General features: G+C 35.1%; 1 protein-coding gene across 3 annotated transcripts in view; it reads right to left on the bottom strand.

Moving 5' to 3' along the window:
* Positions 1-20,088, bottom strand: part of TMEM135 (transmembrane protein 135) — a 278,178-nt gene that overhangs the window by 139,827 nt on the left and 118,263 nt on the right. For all 3 annotated transcript variants that reach the window (XM_053561128.1, XM_053561129.1, XM_053561130.1), the window contains exon 5: positions 6,522-6,587. In XM_053561128.1, the coding sequence (XP_053417103.1) occupies positions 6,522-6,587 (66 nt within the window). The remainder of the gene's footprint in view (positions 1-6,521; positions 6,588-20,088) is intronic.

Below are 20,088 nucleotides of genomic sequence, written 5' to 3'. Positions count from 1 at the left end.
GTATCCTAGAGACTAAATATTGTGTTACGACACTCTTGATGATGTTACAGGCTCTCGGTCCTCTGGAGAATTGATCTGCTTTTGTTTTTATTTTTAATGCTGTTGTTGGCAATCAACCCTGCTAGGTTCAAACCACAAATCTCAACTCACATTCTCCAGGCTATGATTTCCCTGTCAACTCAATTTCCCAAATCTTTTCAATGCTATTCATAAGCATCCCCTAAAGGCCAATCTGGGACAACACCAGGAGGGTTCAGTTTTCAAACCATTTATTTTGTCTCCTTGAGTAAGTTCACACATGTTCAGCTCAGGGATGATTTAGGTCATCTTTTTCTCTACTTTCTTCCTCTTGTTCTTAATTCAATTCTGCCTCCACACACAGTCATATGGTTCCTACAACCACGTCTGCCTCAGGGGTGAAATGATAAGAAAAAAAAGGAAGTGAAAAGTAACAGATAGTCACCCCCTACTCTTTGGACAATAGGGCCCCTTTATCCAGTTTCTCTGGTCAAATAAAAACATTACCTTTCAGAGTTTAGGTGATAGCATAGCTGCCATTGTCACCACCTCGACCACTGCAGGACACCCTAATGAGTGAGGACCACCTGGGGTCTCATCAGAAAAGTAAAACAAAAACCAAAATACAAAAAGAAAACAGTGATTTTCTACACAGTTTTCTTCATGTAGGGGCCTTCTTTCAAGTTTTCTGATCATAAACAAAGTGAGAAAGGGTTTTTCTTGGAGCTTTTTCTATCTTGACTCACTCTACAGACCAAGAATAGGGATGCCGTAAAGCCTAAGCTGGGAGATAAAGGGAGAAAAATCCAGGAAACCTGCCACCAGGTCACACCTCCGGTTTTGATCTCCTTCCAACCCTCTCGCAAGCATTTGCTCTTCTGGACCTCTATAGACTCTGCCCAGAGTTTTCAGTTGTGACCCATGGGAGAGACAGATAGATGGGGCTTTCTACATCTTAGAAAATGGAAAAACAATCCTCAGGCTGTTTTTAAAAAAATATATATTTTCAACACCTATATTTGATAAAAGAGTTGTATTTAGAATTAGAATTTTTTAAAAATCGCCTCCTATAACTCAGTAATAAGACTGAGTAAAATGAAAAACTGGGCATTTTATACACATTTCACAAAATATATACAAATGACCAATAAACACCATGAAAAAAAGGCCCAACCTCATTTATCATTACAGAAAAGCAAATTACAGCTAAAATAAGATAGTACTGTACATTTCTAGAATGACTATAATCAAAAAGACTGATAATACCAAACATTGGCAAGGATGTTAATAAATGGAAATCTTTATTCCTTGCCAGTGGGAATGTAAATTAGAACAGCTACTTTTTTTTCAAGTTAGTCTATGGCTTAGCAATTCCTAGGCATCAACTCATGAGAAATTAAAACACATGGCAACACAAAGACTTCTATGCAAATAATCACAGAAGTACTATTCATAATAGCTGAAAATAATCTAAATGTCTATTACCTGGATAACGGATAAACAAATGTTATCTATCTATCCAGGGAAATACTATTCAGCCATTAAAAGGGGGGGAAATATTGATATAAATGGACCTCTAATACATGTTAAGGCAATGAAATTAGTCATAAGAAGGCACATATTTTATAATTCCATGCATATAAAATTTTCAGAAAAAGCAAGTCTATATATTGTGGTATAATAAAAAAATACATCTGGACTTTGTCTCTAGCACAGAGCTTCAAAAATCATTGGATTTCCTGAGACACAGTAGTATCTTTGTTATGCTAATGAGGAGGCTCAAGATGACAACTTCAGGAAGGGGATGGTCACCAGGAAAACCAAACACGCAAGCAGAGGATGGTAACTCTGGGCTAACCAAACCTCCAGGGACAGGAAAGGGACTGGAATTTGAATGCATTCCTGTGGGTAATGAATCAATCACACCTACATAATGAAATCCTAAGAAAAACTCTGAACATGAAGGCTTGGAGGAGCCTTTTGACTGGTGAACACACCAGCCTGCAGAGGAGGTGATATACAGTCCAGTCAGGGAGGTGTGGGAGCTCTGCAATCAGGTGCTTTCCAGACTTTGTCCTATTTGTACCCTTTATAATGAAACTGTAACATTTTTAATGAGTGCTGCGAGTCACTCTAGTGTATTATTGACCCCAAGGGAACTGTAGAAATCTCCCAATTTATGGTCAGCCATCGAAAGTGCCAGTCTCCCCGGAGACAGTGGCTGGCATCTGAAGGAAACCAGTCTTCTGGAAGGGCTGCACCTTAAACCTATGGAGTATGATAGGTTTGATGCTATAGTATGATGCTAGTTGAAGGTAATTAATGTCAGAACTGTAGTACAATCCATCCACATAGGGTGGAAACGGAATAAGAGACAAAAGTCTAAGTAGCTACCTGAGGCTTGGAGTAGCAGTGGAAAGTGATAGCAATAGATAGTTCTAAGGGTGACAGAAATATCCTAAAAGTGGATTTGATGATGGCTGTACAACTCTATAAATGTGCTTTAAAATATACTTTCAATGAGTATAATTTATGGTATGTAAATTATACTTCAATCACCCTGCTTAAAAAGCAAAGAAAATCTAATCAATAAGTTTCCAAGATTGTGGCAGGGCATTTTAAAAATGGCAATAATCAGATATTTCTTCATTCTGTATTTTCATAATGAGTAACAAATACTATATTCAGCAATCACTGAAAAAATAACAGGAAATGAAGGATTCCAAATGTCATGAGGACATACCATTACAGAATGCTGTCATGTTAGCAATGTTAAATAGGTTAACAAACTCACACGCGTAGAATGAATTATGTCCACATTTGTAATTTTATGAAAAAGACTTTACAAAGAAGGGGGAGTGCTTTAATTTGAGACAATCTAGGGTAAGCCATGCCTTATATGCTCTCATTAGCTCTACAGACTTTAAGTTCAATTGTGATTTTGCCTTTTAAATGTTTTTGACTTGATAATCTTACAATCCATTACTGAAAATTATATCAAAAGAACTATCATATATATTATATTAAGGTCAGATCTGCATTCAGCTCTGGATGATAGGATACCTCAAACAATAAGGAAAGAAATGGAAGAAGCTATTATATACATGGGATTCCCTGGGGTGCGAGGGGTTCTTTCTCTTCGGTTCTTTGAGACAGAGTGTCACTCTGTTCCCCACTCTATAGTGCCATTGGCATCAGCCTAGCTCACAACAATTGCAAACTCCTAGGTTCAAGTAATCCTTCTGCCTCACCCTCCCAAATAGCCTGTCATGATGCCCAGCTAATTTTTCAATTTTTAGTAGAGCTGGGGTCTCACTCTTGCTCAGGCTGGTCTCAAATTCCCGAGCTCAAGCAATCCTACCACCTCAGCCTTTCAAAGTGATAGGATTAGGAGCATGAACCTACTGTGCCCGGCCTCAGATTCACTGCTTTTCAACCCCTGAGCTTTCCCTCTTGCTATTCTTCTTTAATTCTCCTCTTGAAGCCCTCTTCCTGAAAAAAAGAGGAGTGCAAATGTGAAACCTATTCATTCCCACATCCCATTCATTCATTCGCCACCCCACTATAATCTGACTTCAGTTCCAAACACATGCTGAAACCACTATAGCAACAGTCACTAAACCAGACGTTTTTCAATTCCTCTACTCCTCAAGCTACCTAAACAATCCTTCCCAGGGAATTCAATCTGCTTCAATTCTAGGATGTGTGGAAATTTATATAATCTCCTCTTTAAAATTAATGTTATCTTTATCACTAAATAATAATTCTCTCCATTCTGACCCACCACATCCCTACTGAACCACCTCAAATAATACTTGCCACTATATAGCAAACTCATCTAATGAAAACATAGCTACAACAACAACAAAAATGACGTAGAAACTACATGTATGTGTGTGTGTGTGTACACACATACATACATACACATATGGATAAAGTCAAATTTCTTTGATAATTCAAAAAGTTTAAGTTCCTTCCTGTTGAACTCACCCTTGTACACGTAAAATTCTTTTTTGAATGCTTTTATAGAAAGAAGCATTTTCTATATATCTAAACTCTATTTTTTAAATAGCGTCTGTATTTTCTAATGCATCAAACCACATGTATCTATATAACCAAGGTAGACAAGTTTAAGTTTGGTGGATGGTTGGTGTAGGGGCAGTAGTTGGGACTGGCCTCACCCATGTGGAAAGAATTGCTTTCCTGGCCTAAAGCTCTTCCTAATAGGATCAAAACAAACTGATGTTATCTTAAGAATCCTTCAAATTTTTGAAAAATAAAACCTAAGTGTCCCAAAGATAGGCAGACATTATCCAGATATTGTTTATTTTGTTTAAGAACAAAATTATGGCACATTTATTTTTGTATTTAAATCAAAAGCAGAGTTACTATTATGAAGAAAATAAGGCCATTTCAAAAGATAATTATCTCAGTATAGAAAGGCACTCACAGAGTTGGTGAAGACAAGGCCACCAAATGTAAACATTGAGATCTAATATTTTTTAAAAAATCTCAGTTTGGGCCCTGGCCTTCTTTATATGCACCTAAATTCTCAAAATTAACTGTTTGTTCATCAGGAGTATAAAATAATGCACATAACATGATAAGCTATTTAAAACAGATTTGGTGACAAAAATTAAAATATTTCAGCAAAAGTACAATACAAGTTCTGAAGTTCAATGTTTTATGATGTGATTCTGCTATGGACTAGTAAATTTTCTAAGCACCTGACAAAATATAATGTTATTCTGATTGGTGTAATTAAAGAACTAAAGAAAAAACATCAAGCTGTTACTTAGATCAGTTTTCTACCTCTGGCAGTTCAATATCAATCCATCCAGATTGATGGCTATTAAATAAATTGTTTCGTTTACAACATATGGCTGAAAATCAGAAAATAAAAATAAGTTTTAAACAAAGAAATTTTTTTCAACATGAGCAAGATAGTATTCCCATAACCTCCTTGAAGCATCTTTTAATACTTCATCACCCTGCAAGTGATGGCCAGTCACTTCAATTATCACAAACTTTGTTTTATAGTCAAAACTACTTTCTTCCCACCACATTAGAAACAAGATTGGGAGACTTTTGCACATATAGCATGTCCTTACCTAATGTTGTCGATAGGCTCTTGGAAACTGCTAATTTAAGCAAAACAATATACGGCAAAGCTATTTTATTCCTTATTAACCCTACAGCAAAACAACATTGAATGAAAGGATGTTATTGGAGGACCTGTTATATGTTGTTTCACTTAAAGTTGCGGTCTCCAAGAACCTATTAATGATGTTAAACAGAAGACTTTACCATGCTTGTAAAGCTTTGAAAGGATGAATCTGAAGTTGTGAGTTGTTGAGTACACTGCCTGAGGTAAAGTCAGAAAGAGAACCCAGACTACTGCCATGCGGACTGCAGTCTTTCCAATACAGGAGGCTGGCTGCTCCAGTTGGGAAGGAGACAGAATACCAATTCTTGATTCTACCACAAATTAATAATTAGTAGCATAAACCATATCACAAATCCTCAAAGAAATGTGATTTTTAAAAAAAAAAATCACACTTTTTCCCATTTTTTTCAAATTTTAAGTGTCTACTTGGGGGGGGGGGATGGTGATAAGAATACCTAAAATGGAAAGCTGTTTTGTTGTAGAAATGAATTGAATAATTCTAAAGTACTGAGAACATAAACACGCAACAAATGTTACTTCTCTTCAACAAGACACCCTCCCCCTGTTTTCCTCTTTGATTCTATAAGAAAAGTTACCTGTCCCCATTCCTATGCCCCTTTTCATATTGTTTCTCCTAACTGGCAATGCCTGTTGACTTCTCCTTCAGTAATGCTCATCAATTTCTTTAAGGCTCAGTTAAAACGTACCTTCTTTAAGAACTCTTCTGAACTAACTTAACCCTACTAATTACTTATTTCTTCCATCATTATTTAAACTACTTGTACTTTTAAACTACATACTTGTTTATGTCTTCTTTTGGAGTTTTATAACTATAATTACTTCCTGAGAGCATTCTCAGGTCTTTTTAATTTTCTTCCATAATTAAAACTTAAGCTATTAACACCCTAAAATATAAACTAGAAAAAAGACAGGGATATTGATCAGTTTTGTTCACTGGTAGATCACAGTCATCTAAAACAATGCTGGGAATACATAAGTGCTCAATAAATACCAGCTGAATAAACAGGCAGGGAACCAGAACTTGGGTTAAAAATAAATTGCTGGGTTTTTTAATCTTTGGTTTACCTATTGTTTTCACTCTTAAAAGAAAATAATAACTTCTACAAATATATATGTTTGATGAAAACAATCTCTTACATTTTCCTTTTATTATGAACAAAAATAGATTTTTAACATCAGGTACATTCAATATTATGTATATCCAGTATTTCTCTATTTGTTCAACAAAATATAACAGAATTCACCACATTTTGTATTATAAAAATTGCAAACTATAAATTAACAAATAATAATTTTATCAAAATTCTTATCTTACTTCTCCATTCCTTAAAGTTGTGATGGTTCCTCTTGCCACACCCATTCTAAAAAGTGTTTCTGTGGCCTGTGAATAAAAAAAAAAAAGCAAAAATACATAAACTGTAATCCGTATGGAATAGCAAATCCCACCCTAAAATGTGAAAAACATCCAATACTATTATATATCTAGCATCTTTTAGAGAAGCACAGTACAAGCTAAAAACCCTAAATTGTATGTCAGAAATATCATTTTCACAATGTCTTAATGTTATCAATAGCTTAAACTGAATTATTCAAAAGGTTGTTTTCATATACTGGGTTCTTCCAAGTTCACAGTTTCAAATTAGTTCACTTAGATAAGTTTAAACTTCCACTTGATAAATAGAATTAAATTAAAATTTACTATTTTGATTCAATTCAGAAATGATCATTTATTCTGATTTTTGTTTCATTGCCATTTATTCACTGAGTTTAGTTCAGCTCACTTGTCTGCTATTAAAATAAGACATGAAATGAAGTAATGAAATGTCATATATTAAATAACATCCTAAAACAGTTATAGTTTTCCATATACCAACAATAAACAATCAGAAAAAGAAATTGAGAAAAGAATTCCATTTACAGTAACATCAAAAAGAACAAAAATCTCAGGTAACAGCCGAGCGTGGTGGCTCATGCCTGTAAACCTAGCACTCTGGGAGGCCATTGCGGGTGGATTGCTTCAACTCACAAGTTCGAGACTAGACTGAACAAAAAGTGAGACCCCGTTTCTACCAAAAATAGAAAAACTGAGGCAAGAGGATCACTTGAGTTCAAGAGTTGGAGGTTGTTGTAAGCTACGACACCACAGCACTCCACCCAAGGCAATAGCTTGAGATTCTGTCTCAAAAAAAAATAAAAATAAAAAAAGACTCAGATAATAAGGAAATTAAAGACCATAAACTAAAAACAACATTGCTTCAAGAAATTAAAGAAAACACAAGTAATGGAAAGATATCTTGTACTCATGGTTTGCAAAACTATTGTTAAGATGTCAACACTACCGAATGTGACCTACAGATTCAGTGCAATCCCTATTAAAATCCTAAGGATCTTTTTTTGCAGAAATAGAAAAACCCATTCTAAAATTATTTTGGAACCTTGACTTATTTCATCAGCTCTTCCCACCAATGTTTTTAAGGATGTCTCATTCTAGAAACTTCAGCTATGCTTCCTTTGTTCCTTCAGCACAGCAGTGGAGTATGCAAGTTTCTTTTGACCTTACTGAGAGATTGTTTTAAATTGATTTACACCTAAACAACTACAACAAGTATCAAAAACCACAAAGTACTCAACTAATTCTCAGCATTTGTATATTTACCAATAGCAAATTCTTCAGTGAAATTTCCCTTTCCTTGGATTTGTATTACATCTAAGATGACTGAATACTAAAAACATTCATTCAACATTTTTTGTCAGTGGCACAGAAAAAAACTGCAAGGTCTTTGTTTAACAATGGTTATCAAGAAAGACTGCTTTTAAGAGTATTTTATGAGGAGGACCCCCTGCGCAATTGAAGCAGCTTCAAAAATACACTACTGGGACCTGATCAAACTAAAAATCTTCTGAATAGCCAAGAACACAGTAAGTAAAGCAAGTAAACAGCCCTCAGAATGGGAGAAGATATTTGCAGGTTATGTCTCCAACAAATGTTTAATAACCAGAATCCACAGAGAACTCAAATGTAAGAAGAAAAGAACAAGTGATCCCATCGTAGGCTGGGCAAGGGACTTGAAGAGAAACTTCCCTGAAGAAGACAGGCGCGCAGCCTACAGACATATGAAAAAATGTTCATCATCTTTAATTTCATCAGAGAAATGCAAATCAAAACTACTGTGAGATATCATCTAACTCCAGTAAGATTAGCCTATATCACAAACTCCCAAGACCAGAGACGTTGGTGTGGATGTGGAGAAAAGGGAACACTTCTACACTGCCGGTGGGAATGCAAATTAATACATTCCTCTTGGAAAGATGTTTGGAGAACACTTAGAGATCTAAAAATAGACCTGCCATTCAATCCTATAATTCCTCTACTAGGCATATACCCAGAAGACCAAAAATCACATCATAACAAAGATATTTGTACCAGAATGTTTATTGCAGCCCAATTCATAATTGCTAAGTCATGGAAAAAGCCCAAGTGCCCATCGATCCACGAATGGATTAATAAATTGTGGTATATGTACACCATGGAATACTATGCAGCCTTAAAGAAAGATGGAGACTTTACCTCTTTCATGTTTACATGGATGGAGCTGGAACATATTCTTCTTAGTAAAGTATCTCAGGAATGGAAGAAAAAGTACCCAATGTACTCAGCTCTACTATGAAACTAATGTATGGCTTTCACATGAAAGCTATAACCCAGTTATAACCCAAGAATAGGGGGAAGGGAGGGAAGGGAGGGGGGAGCTAGGTGGAAGGAGGGTGATTGGTGGGATTACACCTGCGGTGCATCTTACAAGGGTATATGTGAAACTTAGTAAATGTAGAATGTAAATGTCTTAACACAATAACTAAGAAAATGCCAGGAAGGCTATGTTAACCAGTGTGATGAAAATGTGTAAAACGGTCTATAAAACCAGTGTATGGTGTCCCATGATTGCATTAATGTACACAGCTATGATTTAATAAAAAAAAAAAAAGAACAGTGCTAGATAAAAGAGACTTAGGAGACACACAACCTAAATGTAAAGTAAATGCAAAGTTCTTGGTTGGATCCTTGTGAGCTTGTTTGAATATGTATGTGTGTAAATAAAAAAGATCTGGAAGGACATACTCTGAGTGATTAACAGTAGTCATCTCTACGGTTTACTATGCATACACAGTGCTTGGTAATACTTTTTTTTTAAGGACATAAGTAAAAGTGAGCCGGGAGCAGTGGTGTGTGCTTATCATCCCAGCTATTTAGAAGGCTAAGGGAGGAGGATTGCTTGAATCCAGGAGTGTAAAGTAAGCCTGGGCAACATAGCAAGATCCAACTAACAATTTTTGCTGCAATAAAGATAAAACCGTTAAAACAGGATTTTAGAACACTGTAAAATGTTACAAGCGCGGACGAGTAGCTACTAAAGTGAAAATAATCAAAACTGAACAAAGAAACTCAAGTGCTTTTATAGTCCAATACTTTCTAATTCATCAAACTAATGCATACTAAGTAAAATTAGGCTTAGTACTACATTGAAAGTAGTAGGATTACAGTATTTTTTTGTTGTTGTTGTTGAGACAAAGTCTTACTGTGTAGCTGTTGGTAGAGTGCCGTGGCATCACAGCTCACAGCAACCTCAAACACTTGGGCTTAAGCAATTCTCTTGCCTCAGCCTCCCAAGTAGCTGAGACTACAGGCACACCCGCCACAACACCCAGCTATTTTTTGGTTGCAGTTGTTGTTTTAGCAGGCCCAGGCCAGGCTCGAACCTGACACCCCCGGTGTATGTGGCTGGCACCCTACTTGCTAAGCTATGGGTGCCAGGCCTGATTACAGTATCTTTAAAGCATCTAATCATTTAAGCATCATCTTACCAAAAGATTTAAGTGGATTAATTCAACATGTACTTTATAAATATAAATACAAAAATGGTTTTATTTAGCATGTATTTGTTTCTTATTGGTCAAGCAATTACATTTCTACTTAGCTTTTTTGCAACTATTTAATGCCTGGGCAACTAACTTAGGCAGGTGATTTAAACTCTCTGATCTTGTTTGTAAAACAGTGATAGTTAATATCAACCTGTCTGCAAATGGACCATACAGTGTGTTAACATGTGAAATAAATGTAAAATATTTAAGCCAAGGTCTAATTAAGAGAGAACTTCTTTAGATAAATAAATGTTTGAGCAATATTAAATTTGACTTTGCAAGTATAAAATTATGAAATGGATTAATGAAAAGACCAGAAATAGCTTCAATCACAGCTGTCAATATGAAAATCAAAAATCTATGCCAAAAAATTACAGCATTTATTACTGTTCAAGGACTATGTCTTTATTGTTCTAGTTCACTACAGGGAGGTCCTTTTGGGACATAAATGACATGTTTTATTCATTTATTTCTAGAACTTTACACAATATATAACAATATAGCATAAGGGTTTAAGAGAATTGGTTTTAGAAACAGACTATCTAGTTCAAAGTCAGGATTTGCCCTTGTAAGGTGTGTGGTAGCCTCAGACAGGTAACTTCACTTCTTTGATCTACAATGTTTACTCTTCTTCAGCAGTCAAATGAGAATAATAATGACATGCAAATTTAAGAAAAATTGTAAATATTCAATAAGTGATCATTTCATTACTATTAATCCTCAAAGGGAAATAGAAAATTCCAATTTTACCTTAATAATTAATAAGCAGACAACACTGACAGTTATAAATGTACTATATAAAAAGTCAACCAGAATTAGAACATCAAGCTATATGACCAATTATTTACGCTAACATTCTTGACAGAACCAGGAAAACAGAAATATAAACTATTACAAGAAGATTAATTTAGCAAATGTTTCAGAAATCAGATGCACTCCTCAGCAGTTAATCCTGGCGGTAGAAGAAAAGTATTTGCATACTAATGCTTTGAAGTATCAGCTGCTTTCCTCCCTCATGATAGTAAAAATATAAAGTATAACAACACTGAGCATTAGCTATATGCGTCTCACAAAATAAGCTGTATATGATACAAATCTAATAGCATGCCTCCCAAATACACAAATTATTAGCATAGCAACCAAGACCTTTGTGAAGTCCAACCATTCTCACTCTTCTTTTCTTCAGGGAGCTGATAGCCCAATCCTTTCCCTATTCCCTAATTCTTCTTCATGGCTTCAGGGCCGCTGTGCTAAAGGAGCTGCAGCACAGAGTGCACCACCTCTAAGAAAAACACTATCTTTCTGGCCAGAAAACTGAAAAGAGGAGCCCCAATAAGCCAGAGAATATAGAGAGAGGGAATAAATCCTGACTTCTCATTGTTCTTTTGTCGTTTTTTCCCTACACTCCAGCCTAAGGGTAGGCCCCAGTTGTATGTTTAAGCAGCAGCGCCGCACATACTCAAAACTGGAAAAGAAATCCTGTTATCTAACCAAAGGAAAGTGGAAAAGGGGGCTTCCATAGTCCAAACAGAAAGGAAGAACCTGGAGCACTCTCATATATATATATATATATATATATACACACAGCATTTAAAATAAAAAATTTCAATAGATGAATTCAATACGAGAATGGAGATAAAAGAAAAAAATAGTTAATTTGAAGATAAATTAATCTCATTTAATTATTCTATACCATAGGAAGAAAAAAATGATTGAAAAGCAATGAGCATAACCCTAGGGAAAATAACAAAAGATCTAATTTTGTATTTGAGATCCAGAAAGAGAAAAAGCAGATTGGTATAGAGCAGACATTTAAAGAAATAATGACTGAACGCCTTTAAAGTTTACTGAGAAGCACACATTTACAGCGACAAGAAGCTCAGCAAACCCCAAGATACACTCAACAAAACCACACTTATTTAACCACATAGGTAGGTGAAAGCTCCGTGCACTGATAACTACAAAATTCTGATGGAAAAAAATTTTAAAAGACATGAATAAATAGAAAGATACCCCACACTCACAGATCAGAAGAATTAATACTGCTAAGAAATTAACATTTTTCATAGAAATAGAAAAAATAATCCTAAAATTCAAATGAAACCCCAAATAGCGAAGGCAACCATAAACAAAAAGAAAAAAGCTAAGAGAACCACACTCCCTAATTTCAAACTATACTGTAAAAATGCAGTAATTAAAACAGCACAGTATTGGCAAAAAAAAAAAAGAGAGAGAGAGAGAGTTCAGAAATGAACTCGTGCATATATGGTCAACTGACTTTCTACAAGGTGCCAAGAATACACAATGGGAAAAAGACAGTCTCTTCAATACTGATGCTGAAAAATCTGAACATCCTCATGCAGAAGAAAGAGATTAACACCTTTTCTCACCTCATAAACAAAACTCAATTCAAACTGGAGTGAAGACTTCAATGTGACCAGAAAACTTTAACCTACTTTTAAAAAAGTAGAGGAAAAATTATATAACATTTGATCTGGGCAATGATCTTTTTTTTATTTGACCCTAAAAGCACAGACAACAAAACCCAAAATAGATAAATGGGGTTATATCAAACTAAAAAAAACTTCTGCACAGCAAAGGAAACAATAAGCAAGGCAAAGAGAAAATCTACCAACTGGGAGAAAATGTTTGCGAGTCATCCATTCAATTAAGGGTTAATACCCAAACTATATAAATAGCTCGAACTCAATAGGAAGAAAAAAACAATTTAAAAATGGATAAGAAACCTAAGTAGATATTTCTCAAAAGAAGACATACAAATAGCCAACAGATATCTGAAAAAATGTTCAACATCACTAATCATTAGGAAGATACAAATTAAAACCACAATGAGATATCATCTCACACCTGTCAGATGGTTTTCAACTAAAAGATGCAAGGTAATAAGTGTTGGCAAGGATATGGGGAAAAAAGAGAAACCTCGTATGTTGTTGGTGAGATGTCAATTGTAATAGTACAGCCATTATGGAAAATAGTAACCAGCTTCCTCAGAAAATTAAAAATAAAATTACTATATGACCCAGCAATCCCACTTATAGGTTATTTGCCCCAAATAACTGAAACCAGTTTGTCAAAGAGCTGTCTGCACCTCCATGTTCACCATAGCATTATTCACAATACATATTTGTGAATTTGCGCATCTATACAATGGAATGAAATGCTATTTAGCCTCAAAAAGGAAAGAAATTCTGGGCAGCGCCTGTAGCTCAAAACAGTAGGGCGCTGGAGGTGACAGGTTCAAACCTGGCCCGGGTCAAAAACTGAAAAAAAAAAAAAAAAAGGAAAGAAATTCTGTCATTTGGAACAGCACAGATGAAAATGGAAAACACTATGTAATATAAATAGAAAGTCAAACACTGCATGTTCTCATTTATATGTGAAATCTAAAACTACAGAACTCATAAAAGCAGAGCGTAAAATGGTGGTTACTGAAGCTGGGGGAGTGAGAGGAATGGGGAGATAATGGTCAAAGTGTACAAAATCTCAAACAGAAAGAATATACATTTTTATTTTTGTGAGTTATATCGAACAGCATGGTTAATATGGTTAATAATAGAGTATCACACATTTTTAAATTACCAAGAGAATAAATTTAAAATGTCCTCAGCAAAAAAGTGTTAAGTATTTGAAATAACATACTAACAAGCTTGCTTGAATTATTCTATATTATATATGTGAATTATAACAATTTGTCCCCACAAATTTGCACATTAAAAATTGTCAGTTTGCATTAAAAAGACAATCACACACAGGCATATCATAAACAAAATACTAAAATCCAAATATAAAGAAAAGATCTTGAAAGTGGTCAAAAATCAGACATACACACACAAAGTACATACAGTGTAATGTTATGGTGAGATGGACTGAATTCCAAAGTTTATTTCAAAGTAGAGGTTGAAAGTAACACTTTCCTCATTACAAATGAAAAACTGACACAAAGCAGCACAGATGGGAACATCATGTTCAATAAATGTTTGGCTTTTTTTTTCCTGCAGAGTAGATTCTGATATAGAATGGTACTTCTTCAACCTGATAAAGGATAATTATGCAATACCTATCACTATTATACTTAAAGGTGAACAACTTTCTACCTAAAATAAGGTCAAGATGGCCACTCTCACCACTTCCATTTGATATTCTCATGGATGCCCTATCCACTGAAATAAGACATGAAAAAAATATTAAAGGAATTCACATTTGAAAAGAAGTTAAACTTTCCAGATGTACACAGGACATGACTGTATAGATAGGAAAATCTTAAGTTTATAAGAAAATGATCTAGTCTTAATCAGTTCATCAATGTCATAAAATGTAATGTCAATATTCAACACTCAATTGTTTCCCAGGAAAGAATGATTAGAAAATAAAAATTTTAAAAAAACATTTTCATTAGAATACAAATATATTAAATATTTAGGGATAAACTTAATAAAAGAAGTATAAGATCTGGACACTAAAAACTAAAAAATAAGGTTTTAAGAAATTAAATACCTAAAATAAATGGAGAAAATGTATCATGTTCATAAACAGGAAGATTCAATATTATCAAATCTCCTCAAATGTTCATAAAGTCAAACCAAAACCAATCAAAATCTAACATAGTCAGATGAAGTGGCTCACTCCTATAATCCTAGCACTTTCGGAAACTAAGACAAGAGGATCACTTGAGGCCAGGGGTTTGAAACTAGCCTGGAAAATATAATGAGATCCCATCTCTACAATATACAATAAAATAAAAATTAACAGGTGTGGTGGCATTTGTCTATAGTATTAGCTACATGGGAGGCTGAGCCAAGAAGATTGCTTGAGTCTAGAAGTTGGAGGTTGCAGAGAGCTGTGATTGCACCACTGCACTCTAGACTGGGCAACACAGGAAAACCCTATCAAAAAACAAAGAAAAATAAAATAAAATAAAAAGAAAGAAAACCCTAGCAGGCATTCTTATAAACTTATAGAAAACGCCAATCTGACTATAAAATGTGTATTAAAACTTGATTACTTGATACAAAGTAATCAAGTTAAAAAAGAACAAAATTGGCAGACTTAATCATTTGAAGACTTAGACTGTAAAGCTTCAAATAATCAAGATAGAATCAAGTATTGGCACAAAGTTGGAATTCAGAAATAGACCCAGCAACTCTATGTCCACATGACCTTTTACAACTCTATGTCCATTTGACTTTCTTTCAATGGAGAAAAACTAGTCTTTTCAACCAAGGGAGCTGAAACAACTATCTAAATGGAAATGTATGAACCTCAACCCACATCTCATTCAATACACAAAAACTAACCCAAAATAAATCATAGACTTAAGTACTGGAGGTGAAGTCATAAAACATCTGGAAGTAAACACTGGAGAAAATATGGTTTTGATGTAAACAAAGGTATCTTACATTACAGAGAAAAAAAAAAGAACAAAACATTAAAGAAAAAATTCATCACTGCAAACTGTACTGCCCAAAGACAACCACACCAATAATATATCCCATCCCACAATACTTCTTAAAATGTGATATTGAGGCTCCATCCCTGTTCCCTCACCTTGAACCTAGAACCTTTGAAACTGCTTTTATAACCACCATGAATAACAAACAGAATGAGGTAGAAAAGTGAAGGTGATTGAGATTAAGTCATAAAAGACAAAATGATTTCTGACTGGTTCTCAGTTTCTTTGGACACATCCCTTTGTTTTGTTTTGTTTTTATTAAATCATAGCTGTGTACATTAATACGATCATGGGGCACCATACACTTAGTTCACAGACCGTTTGACACATTTTCATCACACTAGTTAACATAGCATTCCTGGCATTTGGAGCCCTCATCCACTATGGAAGTCCAACTACCTTGAAACCATGCTGCTAGAGAAACACCACAGAATAGAAAGAGGGTCCCTGCTCTTCTAAAGTACAGCCATTTAAGTGTCCCATTATCAGGTGCCAGTCGTGTAACTGAGTCTCCATATGATTCCAGACATTAGTTTTACGCTGCACCAGCTGATGTCAAGTGAACAGTAAATGGGCTATCCAGGACAAACCATTTCCAAACTACAGATTAGTGCAAAATAAATACAATTGGCAGGGTGCGGTGGCTCACGCCTGTAATCCTAGCCTTCTAGGAGGCTGAGGTGGGTGGATTGCTTGAGCTTACAAATTCAAGACCAGCCTGAGTAAAAAAGCAAGACCCCCTACCCCCGTCTCTACTAAAAATAGAAAAACTGAGACGAGGATAGCTGTAGCCCAAGTTGGAGATCGCTGTGAGCTATGACGCCACTAAAAATAGAAAAACTGAGACGAGGATAGCTGTAGCCCAAGTTGGAGATCGCTGTGAGCTATGACGCCACAACACTCTACCCAGGGTGACAGTTTGAGACTCTGTCTCAAAAAAAAAAAAAAAATGGCTTGGCGCCCGTAGCACAGTAGTTACAACACCAGCCTCAGGCAGTGAACAAGGCAGGTTGGAGCCCAGCCCAGGCCTGCTAAACAACAATGTTACAACTGCAACAAGAAAATAGCCAGGCATTGTGGCAGGTGCCTGTATTCCCAGCTACTTGGGAGGCCGACGCAAGAGAATTGCTTAAGCCCAAGAGTCTGAGGTGGCTGTGAGCTGTGATGCCACAGCACTCTACCCTGGCGAACAATGAGACTCTGCCTCAAAAATAATAATAATAAAATAAATACATACAATTATTTTTAGCCACTATCATTTTGAGCAGTTCATTACACATACACATGTATGAATAGCATAAAAAGTGAACAAAAATATGTTCAACATATTAGTCTTTAGAGAAATGCAAATTAAAACTAAAATGAAGTGCTATTCAACACATAAATGGATAAAATTAAGAAGAATGATAATTGCATGCAACAGTGAAATATGGAGCCACTGGAACTCTCATACATTGCTACTGGGAACACAAAATGGTACACTTTGGAAAACAACTGGCAGTTTCTTATAAAGGTAAACATATGTTTATCATAAGGCCTAGCAATTCTATCTCCAAATATCTACCCAGGAGAAATGAAAATCTGTGCCCATTTACATGAATGCGAGTCAAAATGACAGTGAAAGAATCTTAGTGATGCTTAAGACATAGGTCATGGGAAAATGACTACTAGAAAGAAAGTGGGACATTCTAGGGAAGAGACATCTTGCTTGTGAGTATAATCACATGACTATAAACATTTGCCAAAACTCATCAAATTATAAACTTAAAACAGGCAATGTTAATTAAATGTAAATAAAACTGTTTTTTAAAAAGGGAACACAAATTTTCACTCTCCCTAGTCTTACACAAAATTAATTCTCAGCGAATTGGTAATTTAATTCCCACTAATTATTAGGAAAAACCTGGGCATTATCCTAATGGAAATTTTTTTTTAGGGACACATGCTTTAAACACAGACTTAAGTGATTTACACATAGATTCATAAATTCATCTTTATCTTAAATTCATATAAAATTCATAAATTTACATAAATTCAAGGCAGAGATAGAGTGTGACCAAAGCAGCAGAAAATTATCAGAAATATTAAAGCCAATAATAAATATTAGGAATCGATAATCCAGGAAAGAAAAGACAGAGTCTGTATGTAACACTCAATAGATGGATAGGAATCTAAGAAAAAAATTAAATTGTTATAAAAACATTGGATTCCATACATAATTCTACACATATCACCAATTAAGAATCACTGTTCTTGTACACGCTTAACTTGATAATTAAGGAAAATAAGCACTATATATATAGAAAGTTGGAAGTCAGCAAACAGATAACACCAATCTTACCTTTACTTGCAAGTGAATGCTCTTGTACCTCTGTTTCCAACCGCCATGTGTCCAAGCAAAAGAATCATATCTAAATCCTTCTTCTCCCTCAACAATTCATCATAATATATATTTACTAACATTCTCACAAGACGGTAGTTTGTGTCTCACTCATTGTAACTGTAGCAACTATCCCTAACAAACACCCGATAAAAGTTGAATGAATGAAAGATGTAAGATCTAATGACTAAGTAGTTGTTTGGAGTATGTCAAGTGGGTGCTTATTCATTGATTGTTTAGAGGCATGTGGTTTACCAAAGTGCGAACAATTATGTATTACAAAAATGTAATGTATACAGATTATGTATACAGAAAACTGTATTATGGAAACAATCACATATACAGAAAACTATATTACAGAAATTAGAAATGATGAAAGTATATTTCAATAGTCTTTTTTGTTCTTGAAATCAACTTGGTCTTTTGAGACATAATACATGTTATAATCTGTTTTCATTCAGAATACAGGAAATATGCATTACATATGGAGAAAGTGGACCTTCACAGTGGTTTTAAGGCAATGAAGAATGTTAATTCTGTTTATAGATGTGGGTTGGTAAGTTATCCAGGAATTTAAATGATAAGCAGATGTTCTATTTCCAAATTGAGAGTAGTCGTCATCTGGCTCTAAAGAAGAGTATATTTCTGTAAACATATGTTCTGTCATGTTCTATCCACTGTGACATGACGTAATAACACACTACATTATGTTCTGCTTTTCTTCTTTTAACATAATAAAACTTAACAAAAGGAAAGCATGAGGTTTTTCTTACCCTCAATGCTATTTTCTTCACTTAGACTCAAAACAAACAATGGTAACAGCCAAAAAACCCTATCAAATACTGAGATTTAGAGTTACATTTCAAACAAAAGGGTCGAGTCACTCTTCCTATCAGAACTGGGGTAATATCAAATATTTTAATAATTTAGTCTTCTTATCTTTAAATTTGAAAGTGAAAAATAAACAACTACATCTAAATTTGACCTTTCTTTTCTTTCCTTTTTTCTGAGACAGAGTTTCTCTCTCTTGTCTTGGGTAGAGTACCGTGGTATTATAGCTCACAGCAACCTCAAACTCTTGTGCTTAAGTAATCCTCTTGCCTCAGCCTCCCAAGTAGCTGCCCCAACACCTGGCTACTTTTTCTACTTTTAGTAAAGACAAGGTCTCAGACTGGTCTCAAAGTCCCAAGTTCAAGAGATCCTCCTGCATCAGCCTGCTAGAATGCTAGGATTACAGTGTAAGCAACCACCCCATAAGTATTAAATAATTGTTGACTGACAACCATATGACATCTCTCCTCTTTCCTCCCTTCTTCCTCAGTTCTAACAAAGGCTGATTTTGTTTAGATAATTCACCATCTCTTACAAGGATATATTGGCTTAACTAAATCAATAATATTAACCCCATTTCTCTTCTGTCAGTGCTTCATTTTAAATGTAGACACGTAATGCCAGAGATAAAGGTCATTAAACAATAATAAAAGGGTCATTTATAAAGAGAAGATAAAAAGATTATATGTTTATGCATCTAAAAACAGGACTTCAAATACATGAATCACGGCTGGGTAAAGTGGCTCCTGCCTATAATCCTAGCACTCTGCAAGTCTGAGGCAAGACAATCAACTGAAGTTTGAGACTAGCTTGAGCGAGAAGAGTGAGACCCTGTCTCTACATGCATGGTGACGCATGCCTACCGTCCCAGCCACTCAGGAGACTTAGACAAGAGGATTGTTTGAGCTCAGGAGTGAGAGTCTGTAGTGAGCTATAATGATGCCACTACACCCTAGCCAGGGCAACAGAACAAAACTCTTATCTTAAAAACAAGGAAACAAACAAAAAATCCAAAATACATAAATCAAAAATTGATAAGACAAAGACAACAAATCCACAGTTATAGTTAGAAATTTCAATACCCCGGAGACAATAACCACAGCAAAGAGAAAACCTACACAATGGGAAAGGATATTTGCATATTTTCAATCAGACAAAAGCTTGATAACTAGGATCTATAGAGAACTCAAATTAATCCACATGAAAAAAGCCAACAATCCCATATATCAATGGGCAAGAGACATGAATAGAACTTTCTCTAAAGATGACAGATGAATGGCTAAC

Source organism: Nycticebus coucang, chromosome 14 (assembly GCF_027406575.1).
Source record: "Nycticebus coucang isolate mNycCou1 chromosome 14, mNycCou1.pri, whole genome shotgun sequence".
NCBI classification, from domain to species: domain Eukaryota; kingdom Metazoa; phylum Chordata; class Mammalia; order Primates; family Lorisidae; genus Nycticebus; species Nycticebus coucang.
Note: the sequence above shows the minus strand (reverse complement) of the source record. Positions and strands in the feature narration are given on the sequence as shown.